We start from the raw sequence: 13,577 nt of genomic DNA on the forward strand, positions 1-13,577 counted from the left end.
GGCTCCCTACATGGAGCCCGCTTCTCCCTCTGCCTGTGTCTCTGCCTCTCAGTCTCTCTCTCTCTCTGAATAAATAAATTAAAAAAAAAAGAAAAAGAAAAAGGAGATAAAGAGATATCTGGAATCCTCAAGCAGAAAGAGTGATCCAAGGTAAAAAAAAAAAAAAGTGATCATGAGGCTTGTCACAGGTCTTCATACACTTATATCACCCTATCTTGTATTAAAATTCTTTGGGTACTTTTCTTATCTGTGCCACTAAACTGTGAGTTTCCTTAGGCTATTACACTTCTCTTGGCAAAACCTACAGCTCTGCCCCAAGAAATCTAATATTTCCTGAAGAGTCTGCAACATTATTCTAGCATGAATCCTGTACCATTACCTCCAATTAAAAATAAGTGGAGTCTAGACTGATGAGGTTTTACTGTACCACCTGGAAGGAATTAATGTATCAAAGCTTTAAATAAACACTAGTCACCTTTGGCAATACAAAATTACAATGACACTTCTGTCCACAGTTTCTGTACTGCTTCTAAGATGTAAAAAGCAAAAGCTACCATTAAGACCAGACGTTTCAGTTGCTTCCCAGTTTTCCCTATCTTCTCATTTCTTATAAACTCTAATAGATGCTTGCTCCTTCAATAGCCACAGTGCCATGAGGTTGAACTGCTATTTGACAAAGAAGGTGGTTCCTCTAGTCGGTGGCCAAATCCTTATTCCAACTCCCTCCCTACCTGGTTTCTATATCCCAACCAGTCTCCAGTCCCTAGGGTGGATTCTTAATTCTGGAGCTCACTCTATTCCCTAAAAACAAAACAAAACAAAACAAAACAAAACAAAACAAAAACAAAACAAAACAAAAAAAAACAAAAACAAAAAACCAAACCCACAAATACGTTCAAGTGTCTGAATGATTAAAATAGTCCAAAAATGCTTTTAATTAAAACTACAATGTAACCTAAAAACTTCAGAAAGAGGTGTATATCCCACATGTTTCTACATGCAGCAACAAAGACAAAGTGATAAAACTCTGAATATCATGCAGCAATCAGTATCTGAATATTTCCTGTATATCTCCCCACTAGATGCTCAGGGACATCCAGAACATTCCCTAATATTGCCCCCTAGCTCTTATCCTCTTCATCTGCTTTCTCCCTGTTGCCAGACTATACACTCAATTTGCTCACCGTCTGCCTTCCTTTTCTTTCAAAACACAAGGGCAAAGTATAGATCGCGGTATTAATGGTACTGCTCTGATTCGAAATGTCTAGAAGTTTCTTCTCAACCTTTAATAAGAAGCGACAGACGACGGGTTAGGCCTGAGGTTCTCAAGATACTAAAATGAGAGACTGCAATTCCTACACCCCATATCTTGACATGAGTTGACAGTGGCAGCATTCCGTGCCATTATCAGGCCCCACCCAGCCAGCTATGCAATTTAACACTAGGTGCAGAGTCCTGGATTCCTGTCCTCAAGAGGGGTTGGCATTGCGTCTATCGGAAAATGGCTTTTTCCTCTAATCCCGCCTCAGCCCCCACACCAGACCATCTAATAACATCACTTCTTTCTACTTAAGGATAGAGACATGCCTGAACTCGCCACGACTAACAAATGACGAAGTCATTCTGTTCCGTAGAGTTGGCCGGCAGGAATGTGGGTAATGACTAACTTTTATTCGATGGCTTCCTTCCAGATCAATCCATACGACTCCCCCTCCCCAGAGCCGCCATAAGGGGTGAAGCCCGACATCCTCCAGAGCGCGGTATGGAGGGACTGGGGGGGGGGGGACAAAAGGAACTTGCCTACAAGGACTTACAGATGCCAGTAGCTGAGGGGTTTGGGGCAACTCCGTACTGACTTCCATCCTCTCCGCACCCCCGGCCTCCTCATCCGCCATCTTGAGGGAAACTGACACCCGCAGTTCCAGACCCCCGGCCGGAGAACGAGCGGAAACCTGTAGCCGGTCCAAGAAACGAGGGGCGACACTTTTACGACGGCCCCTGAAGTCGGGTTTGACGCAGAATCGAGGAGCGGCTTCCGGTCCGCTTCCCGGAAGCAAGCGTCACTGCCCCTACGGCAGGAGGTTTTTCTTTCTCTAATTTCTTAGCTGCGGTGCTTGCTGCTTGAATGGTTGTGTATCTGGTGTCGTTGCTGGGAAATGTTGCATCTGCGAGGTAAAAAATAAATTCAGCGTCCATTTTGAAACGAGGAAAACTGTCAGTGGCTGAGAACCCATTCTGGGTCTCTTTCGGGCCAGCTTGTTGGTCTGGGGGTGTTTGTCGCCCAACGTACCGTACTGCAGTAGTTCCCCAGAACCCACAAAATGAAAAAAAAAAAAAACCACTCAAAACTATTCCATGTTTAGGAATGTAGCCCTTGGACACATGCACATGCGCGCAAGAAAGCTCGGGCCCCTGTCGTTCTGGGCAGGGGTGGTGAGAGAAGGAAGCATTGAAACCTTGTAGTCACGCATCGGTAGAGGGGAGACAAATAAGACGTGGTCATGCGCATCCTGTAACACCGCGCGTTGGTGTCAGAAAGAACAAGGTAGATAGATCTTCGTGGAAAGATAATGATGAGTTAAGGGACGGAGGGAAAAACCTAAATTGCCACGAACTATGTATTTGCGTTTAGGTGCGAAAGGGAAAAGCCTGAAAGCAAAAGAACAAATTAACAATGGCTCTCAGAATAGGAGAAAGTTGACCAAGAGCTACTTTGGGTTCATTTAGCCAAAATTTAATAATATGTTTTTAACAAAGGGAAAAATAATAAACTTAACACAATGGAAGGAATTAAAGGTTAGCTATTTGGGAAAAGATTAAGTCATATCTTTGCCTCAAATTACATATGTCAAAATGATTGTTAATGAATTGAAGAATTAACTGCTACAAAAAAAAGAAGTAACTATTTGTAGAATACTAGGATGGAGGAGCCTTTTATTTATTTATTTAATTTTTTGGAGGAGACCTTTTTTTTAAGATTTTATTTATTTATTCATGACAGACACACAGAGAGGAAGAGACACAGGCAGAGGAAGAAGCAGGCTCCATGCAGGGAGTCCAGTGTGGAACTCGATCCCGGGACCCCAGGATCATGCCCCGGGCCGAAGGTGGCGCTAAACCGCTGGGCCACCCAGCGGGCTGCCCAGGGGGAGACGTCTTCTGATAGGGATTTTAATCAAAATTTCAAACATACATAAAAATAAACTACACAGAGTTAAAAAGTGAACAAAAATTGAGAAGAAATGTCTGCAACATTCATGACAGACCAACAGATAAAATCCCAAAGAAGACTGTATCAACAGAAAAATGGGCAAAATACATCAATATGCAACTCACTAATTTTATAAATATATTTTAAAAACCTAACAAGCAAATGCGAATTAAACAAAATCAGATTCCATTTATTGCCTGTAAATTTGGTCAGTTTTGTTTTTCTTAAAGATAGCCACCCTGTTCGTAAGCTGGAAGGATACTCATTTCTATAAAAAAAAAAATACAGGTGTACATTGGTATACTTACAGGAAGGTAATATTCATAAGCCATTTTTTTCTTAAATGCTTTAATTTGGCTCAGTTATTCCATTTTTTTTTTAGTTATTCCATTTTTTAAGACTGTATCCTATAGATATAATTTAGGATGCAAATGAAGTTTAAACTCTGTCATTATTGGTAATGGAGAAAAATTAGAAACAACTCAAATGCTCTCAATAAAGGACTTTGGCTAAATTGTCACTCAAACAATGATATTTTCTACAGCCGTTAAAAATGTTGTAGAACGTTGATTCTCAAATTGTGACCCACAGATTCCCTAAGAGTTCCCAAAATTTAGGAAGTTTGTGAAGTGAAAACTTTTATGATAATAACAAGTTATATGCTTTAAAAAAAAACATGTGTTTGTACTAAACTGATGCAGAAACAATGGTGGATGAAACTGTTGGCCCTTTAGCACAAAATAAAAGCAGTGGCACCAAATTCAACAAGTCACCAAAGTGATCTAGAAGTAATTTCTTGACCACCACACTCTTGCAGTTAAAAATGGGAAAAAAATTTAAAAGCATGTTTCCCAATGTCCTTGATGAAGCTGTAAAAATGTTATTAAATCTCAACCTGGGGACTCCTGGGTGGCTCAGCGGTTGAGCGTCTCCCTTTGGCCCAGAGCGTGGCCCTGGAATCCCAGGATCTAGTCCCACATCGGGCTCCCTGTGTGGAACCTGCTTCTCCCTCTGCCTGTGTCTCTGCCTCTTTTTGTGTGTCTGTCATGAGTAAATAAACAAAATCTTAAAAAAAAAATAAATCTCAACCTGAGAGTCTTAAATATTCTATATGATGAAATGGGAAGCACATAAACCTTTCGGCTGTGTACAAAAAGTATGATAGTTGAGGAGAAGTACTTGAGTTGCTAGGTGAACTAGCTATTTTTTTAAATGGAATATCACATTTACTTAAAAGAGTAAGTAACATATACATAGGATTATTCAGACTTAGGTATTTGACATGCATTTTCTCAAATATGAAAAAAAGAGAAAGTAAGCCTTTCTCTTCAAGGAAAACAGTTTTTATTGTCCATTTTACTATTAGGGTTTTCTTTCTTTTTTTTTTTTTTTTTTTTTTTTTTACTATTAGGGTTTTCAAGAGAACATTATGTGGAGAACTTATCTGCTACTGTGAGTTTGGTGAAGTCCTAATGAAATTGGTGATGTTAACGTGTGATTTTTTTGATAATGTATAATGAAATGCCAGTATTGGCATTTGGAAGATCTGTATAACTCATTGAACCAATATCTTCTAAATGACAAATGCAGCTATTACAAAGCATAGCTGAAAGATCTGTTCACATTGCTAAATAGACTAAAAGAATTTAATGTTATGGAGCACAAAAATTTAATTGATATAGTTTTAGATTCCACATTGAAGTGACCTTTAATCTTTTAATATTTTACCAGTTCTGCTATAGTTTAAAAGAATATCCACATTATATAAAAACATCGTTAAAATATGCCTCCCCTTTCCAACTATATATCTGTGTGAGGCCAATTTTTCTCATATATTCCAACCAAAACAACATATCACAATAGATTAAATGCAGATTAAATCTATCACAATAGATTAAAGAGCTATTAGAACCAGCTGTCTCTTGTTAAAGAGATTTTCAAAAATGTAAAACGTTGCCATACTTTTCAATAATTTTATTCTTTTGGAAAACTTATTTTTCATTAAAAAGTTTATGTTAACATGTATTGGGTTAATAATTGTTATTTTGAACAAATTAATCATTTAAAATTTTTCTGTTTTAGTTTCAATACAGTAAATATCAATAGATAAAACTGACACAAACAGTAAATATCAATAGGTAAAACTGACACAAACCCCAGTTTTTAAGAATATAAAAGGATACTGAGACCTTACAATTTAAGAGCTACTGTAGTAGAGGCATTGAGATGTTCACTATACATTGTTGGATAGGAAACGCAAGTTACTAAAATAGTATGATTCTATTTTTGTAAGACAAAAAATGCACCTAGATATTTATTTATTTTAAAGATTTCATTTATTTACTCATGAGAGACACAGAGAGAGAGAGAGGCAGGCTCCATGCAGGAAGCCCGATGTGGGACTCGATCCCGGGACTCTGGGATCACGCCCTGGGCCAAAGGCAGGCGCTCAACCACTGAGCCACTCAAGTGTCCCTGCACCTAGATATTTAATGAAAAATACTAATCACCAAACTTCTACTCTTGGTTATCCTTGGAAATTTAATTTTCTATTTTCTCCTTAACTGGTATTATCTAGTTTTTTTTCTAATAAATATTTAGTACTTGAGTAAAAAATTTTTACCTGCCTATTTCTTAAGATAGCTAAAATACTAAATACCTGGATGGATAGTTGGGTAGGTGGATGGATGGATAGTCTATTTAGCTCAAAAGTCCTCCTCGATAATATCTTCCGTATTCTAGCCAGATATGGTTAGATCTTTCACTCCTCTTGGAGGAACTAGTAGCTGTATATCTAGTAACCTAGCTTCTGGAATCAAACTTTATAGATTTGAATTTCTTTTTTTGCCACTTGCCGGCTGTGTGATCTTAGGTAAATTAACCTCTCTGATATTTGGTTCCCTCATCTATGAAATAGATATAGTAATGAGACTATTTTCCTCATATAATAGTTATGAATATTAATCACTGTCTAAAGCCCTCAATGACTGACATTGTTCAGAACAATGCCTGATAATATTCAGGATGGACATTGTTTTTGTTTTGTTTTCTGACTGTCCTGCATCAGTTGGCACTTGCTCGATTTGGTGCAGGAGGTCTTTCCATTGTGGGAAGTCTTGTTGGAGGGAGACAGTGTCCCCAGACTTTGATTCCTGCTAGGTATCTCAGGCAACAATAGTCCATTCAGACTATTTTTGCCAAAAGACAGTTGTGCCAACTGCTTCTTGGTCCACTGTAGTTCCTTGAGTTTCTGCTTTCTTTCTAAGCCTGTCCCTAGCCTCTTGCAGAATCTTTGAGTCTCTGATAACCTTACAGTAGATGTGCTTTTTTCCTTAAGATAGTTAAAGGTGGTTTTTTTTATCTGAAACTGTTAAGTTCCAATTGATGTAACTATTAAATTATTATAACATTTGCAACTGCCTTATATCACAGTTTTTCATAGCCTATTTTATTTCCTTCTCTAATTTGTTAGTCTCTTAAGGACAGGAGCCCAGATACATACTTAGAATGTCTGCTACTATGTTAAAGACTTTAGATGCTTTTTAAAGTATAACTTAAAACAATCCTATGATGTCGTTTCCTATTATCACTTTTGCACAGACAAGGAAATTATAGTTTGAACAAGTGAGATTGCTTGTTCAAACCCGCAGTTACTAAGTGACAAAACCTGGATTCAAGACCTAGGTTTGTCTAGCTTCAAAATGTGTGTCTTTATCCACCTCACTGTCCTACCTTCGATAACATTTTTTTTTGAGTTCCATTTACCACTTACATGTTGTAATATAAATGTATATTATTGAATAAACAATTATTGAGTATCACACATTTAACATCCTAGTACACTTCTGTTAGCCATTTCAGAGGGCATGAACTGGATAAAATAGATCTAAACTTAAGAATTATTATTGCTCTTTTCTGACCTAGACCAAGATGTGGCTTGACCCACTTTAGAACAGGATTATGGATTTCTTTGATTGTTCTGCAAATATATATTTCTTTTTTTAAAAAAGATTTTATTTATTCATGAGAGATGCAGAAAGAGAGAGGCAGAGACATAGGCAGAGGGAGAAGCAGGCTCCATGCAGGGAACCCGATGTGGGACTTGATCCAGGACTCTGGGATCATGCCCTGAGCCAAAGGCAGATACTCAACCGCTGAGCCACCCAGGCATCCCTATATTTCTTTTTAAAATAGCATCAGCTCACAATAACTTGTAAGTTGCAAGGTCATTCTTCATGTATCATTTTACTGTTTGAGGTACCATCAACAACTAATATACGTTAATTAGTTTTCTCAAAGCCCCAAAAGTACATAATTAGGACAGCCATACTCAGAACTGTCTTCCTTAAACTCATTTATGAATGTTGCTGGAGGTTTTCAACCCTGGTTACACATTAGGGTCATCTGAGAACTTTTTAAAAATTCCAATACATTGCTCTAGTTGATTCTGATTTAATTAGAAAGGAGTGAAACCTTAAAAATACCTTTTTTTTTTTTTTTTTTTTAGAAAAAACCTCTCCTAAGTGTTTTTAATGAGCAATCAGAGTTGAGAAACCCTTAGTGATTCTATTTTAACATACTTCTTTCTCTGGGATATTTTCTTATGTGGGATGATAATAGTACCTACATGATTCCTCCTGTCTGGTGCAAATCCTTGATATTTCTTATCCAGATTAGGGAAGAACAAATTCCTATCTGGTCTCCCTATTTCTACTCTCTTGCTCATATTCATCACTTGTTTTCCTGCCAGAACTATTTGGAAATATAAATCTGGTCATGTGACTCTCTTACCTGAGTAAATGAGATGATTTCCCAATAGCATGAACTCTTAAGCATGGCACTCAAAGCCCTTATCAATCTGGCTTGAAACAAATTTGCTAGTGTAATCTTCCTTGCCACCCTTCACCTTAAACTATCCGCACTGTATTTCCCATGTACCCCACTTAGTCTCATACTTCGGTGCTTTCACGTAGGTTAGTCCCTTCTAGTCCCTTGGCCTAGAATGCCCCTCTCCCTCTACAACACCTCTTCCTGTAAAGGGGTTCCTGCCTTTTTTTTTTTTTTTTTTTTAGATTTCAGTTTGTATATGACTTCCTCTGAGAAGTTTTCTGATTCTCTTATTTTCCAACATGCAAAATTGTTTCTTCTGTGCTTTCATTGCACTTTAAATGAAAGAATAACAGGAAACTGGGATATATTCTTACTAAAATTGTAAAAATAATTTAACAACTTTTACAAAAATAAACCTTCAGTTTATTTTATATGTATTGTTAATATATACACGTATATATTTTAGTTATTCTTTCATTTACATGTGTGGCAATTCTTAGCCTTTTATTTGCCTAATTCATTGACTGGAGTTACTGGATTATTTTAATTGGGCCTGGGATGTTTTTTGTCAAGAAATATTTTCTTTTTAGTGCACCTGGGTGGCTCAGTTAGTTAAGCATCTGCCTTTCGCTCAGGTCATAATCCTGGGACCCTGAGATGGAGCCCTGCATCAGGCTCCCTGCTGAGCAGGGAACCTGCTTCTCCCTCTGCCTGCTGCTCCCCTTAGCTGTGCTCTCTCTCTCTCTCTCTCTCTCTGTCAAATAAATGAATAAATAAAATCTTCTTTGAAAAAGAAACATTTCCTTTTTAACATTAGAGACTTTTTCATTTTGCATAATCATTGGTCTGTTGGAAATGTAGCTATTGGGAATTCCTTGAGCATGATTTTTAAATGGCAGCAACTTGAATGTAAAAGTGAAGCATATTCGGAGACAATCCAGGGTACTCTCTGCAAATTTAAAAAGGCATTTAGAGTATTGTGAATGTTTATTGGTTAGATTGATGATTGGGGGTATTTCAGTGGAAAACTTAGCCCAGACCCTTCAGACCAGAGGATACTTACTATTACATGATGAGTTTAGAAAACAAAACAATATAAAGTCAAGCTGAATTTTGTACTTACTAGAGGAAATACTAATTTTAAAGAAGAAGCAAACAAAAAGAAAATATATAGAATGGTACTACTGTCCTCAACTTATGACTCCAGTTTCTACTTCCGCTATTTATAAGTTGCTGTTCCAAGAGCGCTGGTTCCTGAGCTAAAGAAAGAGCCTGGGGCTCTCTGGTCCTCTTAGGAAGTCTGTGAAACATAGCAAACCCATGTGGGGGTGCATTATACTTGAAGAAAGAGGCTCCCATATTGAGCTGAGAAGCAGAGATCATTAAGGTAATTAGGGTCAAAACCAGGATGGAGAGGAGATGGTCTTCATTAGGACAGAAGTTATCAGTCTTGGACTAAGGTCATTCCCACAGTTGTGGGGAGATCATCCCTATGTTAGAACTGGAAAAGTCCTAAGAATGTGATAAAGGAGTCAGGACTGGAGGCTTCAGTACTAATTGTAGGAAAATCAGTCCTGGGTTCAGAGATTTCATTTCTGGGGTCAGCTTAGAGACGTAGGTTTATAGGGATTAGCTTCATTTTAGAAATAAGAATATCATACTTAGGGAGTCATTTCTGGACTGAAACTCAGATTGCTGGTTCAAATCAAATTAGACCTTGGTTAGGGGTCCTAAATAGGCCCGGATCTTGGGTTCACTCCTAGCCATGGATTCAAAGGTTTTATTTAAGGGGTTGCTGGTCAGACAATTCTATCTGCAATGATCAACCACAATAGCATTTCAACCTGGTAGAGGGGGCAAAACGTGTGAGAAAAGAGAAATAGATAAAGAATTTGCCATAGAACAAAGGAAGAGAGAATGAGGATGTGGATCAAGATCCATAGAACTCCATGTGCATTATCTTCACAGAGGAGCTGGGACTGGAAATGTACACATAACTGAGAAGGAATGAGACTGAATGCTCAATGGAAGGAAATTTTTGTTTAGACATGGAGAAAATGGCTCAACTTAGTAGGAGAATAAAATCTGGCTTGGAGGGCAGCCCTGGTGGCTCAGTGGTTTAGCACCGCCTTCAGCCCAGGGTGTGATCCTGGAGACCCGGGATCGAGTCCCACATCAGGCTCCCTGTATGGAGCCTGATTCTCTCTCTCTCTCTCTCTCTCTCTCTCTCTCTCTCTGTGTGTGTGTGTGTGTGTGTCTCCATGAATAAGTAAAAATCTTTTTTTTTTTTTTTTAAATCTGGCTTGGAGAAAGACAAAGTGGACCCTTCCCCCAAGTTGTATGTCCCAGTTTGCAGCAGACTGCATCTCTACTGGGGTTCAAATGCTTTGGTGAACAGATTAAATAGACATGAACAAATTTATTTGTCCAGCATCTGAGTAAATTCCAGAAAGAGGACTCAAACTGGACCTATGGTGGTTTGAGTACCTGCAAATACAGCTTACCAACCATCTTATATTCTTTTTTTTTTTTTTTTTTAAGATTTATTTATTCATGAGAGACACACAGAGAGAGAGAGGCGGACACAGAGGGAGAAGCAGGCTCCATGCAGGGAGCCCAACGTGGGACTCAATCCTGGGTTTCCAGGATCAGGCCCTAGGCTGAAGGTGGCGCTAAACCACTGAGCCACCAGGGCTGCCCACCATCTTATATTCTATCCAGGCATCTTATTCCTTTAAAATGGTTTTTAAAATAAATAATAATAAATAATAGTAATAATAATAAATAGATATTTAAGCATTGTTTTCTAGGTACTGTGCTAGGCACTTTGGAGAAAAGGTTAAACAAGAGTTGTGTTTAAGGGTAGATGAGCTGAATATGAGCAATACTTGGAACACTGTATCACTAACAGATGAACAGCAAAAAGAATCCAACTCTAGGCACAGAGTGAAAGTAGATACCAGATACAGCTGCTAAGCTGTGCACCAGACGTGGTGAGCAAACAGGTCAGGTTAGAAGTCAGAAAGCTCTGGGAGAGGCTGCATCTGAAAAATAAAAATGACACAATACTTCAAGGTTTTAAAAGTGCCAAGTAGAAGTTTAGACAACTGTTTATCAGTTTAAGGTTGAATTAGTGATAAGAACTTGGGAAACAAAAAAATAAAAAATAAAAAATAAAAAAAATTAAATTAAAAAAAAATAAAAAGAACTTGGGAAACAGAACATAGAAAAATCAAGAAGATTTACCAGTGCAGGAAAATGAGTTGTGCCAGCAAAGAATAACTTGTTCTAGAAGAGGAGTTAGCAAAATATGGCCCCAAATCCACCTACTGTCTATTTTTATATAGTCTTCAAGCTAAGAATAGTTTTAACATTTTTTAGATGGTTGAAAAAAGGTCAAAAGAAGAATATCTTATAATACATTTAAAATATATAAACTTCAAATTTCAGCATCCATAAACAAAGCTTTATTGGAATGCTGCCACCTTATTCATTTATATATTGACTATGGCTGCTTTTGCATAATGGTAGATTTGAATAGCTGCAATAGAGATACTCTGGCCCACAAAGCCTAAAACACTTACTGTCTGGTCTTTTATAGAAAAAATCTGCTAATCCAAAACAAAAGTTTCTTTTTTTCTCTTTACATTTTCATTCTTGAAAACTCAGAAAATATGGATATTCGAAGAGAAGAAAATATAAATAACTTATAATCTCATATAATTTCAGAATCCCAAAATAAAAAATCATTGACAGTTTGTTTTATATGCTTCCAGGTTTTTTCTTTGTGTGTGTGTGTGTGTGTGTGTGTGTGTGTGTGTATAAAGTGGCATTATACCATACAATTTTATAAAATACCCATTAACATGTTATTAATCTATTTTCATACTATTAATGTTTTTTCATAACATGTATTGCCTTATATGGCTGTGCCATTTTTATTTTTAAGAGTCTTATTGTGGAACATGCAGTGTATTTTGTTTCCAGTTTTCTCCTATTATAAACTTGCTTTAATAAACATACTTATTGGTAAATCCCTGTAAACATCTGTGTATTTCCTTAGGGTAAATTATTTTAAGTAGAAATACCAGGTTGAATAGAGTGCACATTTAAATGTTTTTAATGGAAAAATTAAGTATACATTTATAGTATTTTTATTAAATGTTTCTCATAAGAATTTATGGTAAATATTTTATAATACTAAAGGTTACATGTAACATATACCTTAAAAATAACAGTAAAATGAAGACCACTGTATCCACCATCAGCTTAAGAAATAAAAGCTGACTTTTAAATATTAAAAAAATAATAATGGCACCTGAGTGGTTCAGCCAGTGGAGCAGAGAGTGTGGCTCTTGATCTCAGGGTTGTGGTTTCAAGCCCCCATGTTGAATATAGAGATTACTTAAAAATATAATCTTCAGGGTCTCCTGGGTGGCTCAGTTGGTGAGGCAGTCAACTCCTGATTTTGGCTCAGGTCATGATCTCCAGGTCCTGGGATCAAGCCCTACATAGGCCTCACACTCCACAAGGAGTCTGCTTGAGGAAACTTTGTCCCCCACTGCCCCTCTCCCCTCTTGCTCCTGTTTGTGCATGCACATGCTCTCTCCCTCTCTTAAATAAGTAAATCTTTTAAAAAATTAAAATCTTAATAATGTGGCCAACATATTTCTCTGGTAGTTTTCAATTTTACTTGCTGAGTTTGGTGCTAACTTTAGAACCAAAAGTTAGAAAAAGTTTTCTAACTTTTGATGAGGGCATTAGTTCTCTGCATTTTTTTTTTTTAAGGCTTTTGGATTCATGCTTCATTGCAGGGATAGCAGAGTTGCATTTGTATCTCAGGAATATGAAAGCTGACAACTCTATGACTGTTTTTCCATCTGTCATATTCATTTAAACACATGTAAAGAATGGATCTGATGTCATCCAAACTTGCTGTCATTGATTGCCTCATTCCAAAGTGGCCATATGGGGACGCCTGGGTGCCTCAGTGGTTGAGAGTCAACCTTTAGCTCAGGGAGTGATCCCAGGGTCCTAGAATCTAGTCCCAAATCGGGCTCCACACAGGGAGCCCACTTCTCCCTCTGCCCATGTCTTTGCCTCTCTCTGTGTGTCCCTCATGAGTAAATAAATAAAATCTTTTAAAAAAACAAAGTGGCCATATGGTCATTGGCTCTTTTACTCAACCATAAAATGACATAAATGGTAATCAAGGTTTTTTTTTTTTTTTTAAGGATTCTAAGTAATCTGTATACCCAACGTGGGGCTCAAACTTACAACCCTGAGATTGAGTCGCATACTCTACTGACTGAGCCAGCTTAAGACATTTAAGACACCTTTAAATGTGATCATTTTAATAGTAACCTAACAGCAAGCTTCCCATGTTTACTCTTTAGTGTATATATATATATATATATATATATATATATATATATATATATATTTAGTATATTTACTATATATATTTAGTATATATATTTAGAATATACTATATATTATATATAGAATATACTATATATTTATTATATATGTAAAA

The 13,577-nt window shown here is 37.2% G+C and overlaps 2 protein-coding genes and 1 long non-coding RNA gene across 7 annotated transcripts in view; 2 read left to right on the plus strand and 1 right to left on the minus strand.

Annotated features, from left to right (window-relative positions):
* UBR1 (ubiquitin protein ligase E3 component n-recognin 1) overlaps positions 1-2,345 on the minus strand; it is a 139,948-nt gene extending 137,603 nt beyond the window's left edge. For 3 of the 5 annotated variants that reach the window (XM_072808940.1, XM_072808942.1, XM_072808943.1), the window contains exon 1: positions 1,815-2,332. In XM_072808940.1, coding sequence (XP_072665041.1) covers positions 1,815-1,895 — 81 coding nt within the window. In that variant the 5' untranslated portion in view covers positions 1,896-2,332. Of the gene's footprint in view, positions 1-1,814 lie in introns of all 5 variants that reach the window. The other 2 variants (XR_012022710.1, XM_072808941.1) reach the window with 2 other exon arrangements.
* Positions 1,499-13,577, plus strand: part of TMEM62 (transmembrane protein 62) — a 46,893-nt gene continuing 34,814 nt past the window's right edge. Inside the window, exon 1 of the mRNA XM_072808951.1 lies at positions 1,499-2,172. Coding sequence (XP_072665052.1) covers positions 2,157-2,172 — 16 coding nt within the window. The 5' untranslated portion in view covers positions 1,499-2,156. The remainder of the gene's footprint in view (positions 2,173-13,577) is intronic.
* On the plus strand, positions 2,188-3,400 carry LOC140623034 (uncharacterized). Its single transcript, XR_012022712.1, has 2 exons — positions 2,188-2,545; positions 3,002-3,400. It is a non-coding gene; the product is annotated as an uncharacterized lncRNA (long non-coding RNA).

Source organism: Canis lupus, chromosome 32, assembly GCF_048164855.1.
Source record: "Canis lupus baileyi chromosome 32, mCanLup2.hap1, whole genome shotgun sequence".
Taxonomy (NCBI): Eukaryota; Metazoa; Chordata; class Mammalia; order Carnivora; family Canidae; genus Canis; species Canis lupus.